Source organism: Opisthorchis viverrini, assembly GCF_000715545.1.
Source record: "Opisthorchis viverrini unplaced genomic scaffold opera_v5_167, whole genome shotgun sequence".
Lineage (NCBI taxonomy): Eukaryota > Metazoa > Platyhelminthes > Trematoda > Opisthorchiida > Opisthorchiidae > Opisthorchis > Opisthorchis viverrini.
Genome location: NW_008751825.1, coordinates 923,657 through 924,524, shown reverse-complemented (window position 1 = coordinate 924,524; position 868 = coordinate 923,657). Strand labels below are relative to the sequence as shown.

At 46.2% G+C, this 868-nt stretch overlaps 1 protein-coding gene across 1 annotated transcript in view; it reads left to right on the top strand.

Moving 5' to 3' along the window:
• Positions 1-414: 414 nt before the first annotated feature.
• The window catches only part of T265_07393 (hypothetical protein), a gene marked incomplete at both ends in the record, with an annotated part of 9,335 nt that continues 8,881 nt past the window's right edge, over positions 415-868 (top strand). The window contains one exon of the mRNA XM_009172897.1: positions 415-437. Within this exon, the coding sequence (XP_009171161.1) occupies positions 415-437 (23 nt within the window). The remainder of the gene's footprint in view (positions 438-868) is intronic.

Genomic DNA, 868 nt, shown 5'->3' with positions numbered 1-868 from the left:
ATCGAGTCCAAACGGTTGCTGTGACCTCAGAAAAGAAAAAGTCTCCTTAGGATTCGCAGCTTTTATCAGGGAAGGGTAAACGATAGGTTCTTACTTGACGACATTGAATGACCACAACTTTGTAATTTATCGTGTCTCGTCCATACACACCGACCACCTCACGAGATCGTGTCTCATGTACCACAATACTCATTTGCCCGACTGGATAATAGTACAAATTGGAGTTGTTGGAAAGAGCCTCATTGTTTAAATGATCAAGTAAACAGTACTTGACAGTTGCGGAGCAGGCGAACACAATACCTATGCGCCCCGATAGGTGCTACCCTGATCGTTGTGTCGGTCCCACGAAGTGCACCGATCAGGAAACAGGCAAAAGAAGTAGGAGTCTTTGTAAGGTCGGAATCACTGCAAAGTATGAAGTTAGATGCCACCGATGAGTAAGTAGCGCACTATCTTGGCTCAGACCATCAATTGTGCGAGCGTTTATCAATCAACCCTCTTTCGTTCCATCACTGATTGCCGCACTTCATCGATTCTCGAAGGAATGTCCTTCCATTCTCATGGCGCCACTGCCACTTTAAAAGTGGTGAATGCCAACCTCTGGCGTCACTGTTATTTCATGAAGTGGGCCATGAGGATTTGCTTATTCGACTGATCATTTCTACACCGAAGTCAGCTCCGCCTTTCTCGCTGAAGAACGTAATGAATTCGTCATAGTGAATGGCCAGCACACTCTCTGTGTATGCTTTCTGGGGTGACATTTTCTAGCAACTTTTAAGCACCAGAAGCTGCGTTGGTTGGGACATGTGCTGCGTAAGCCGAACCATCGTTTGCCGAAGAGAGTGCTGTTTTCCATGCCCAATTCAGA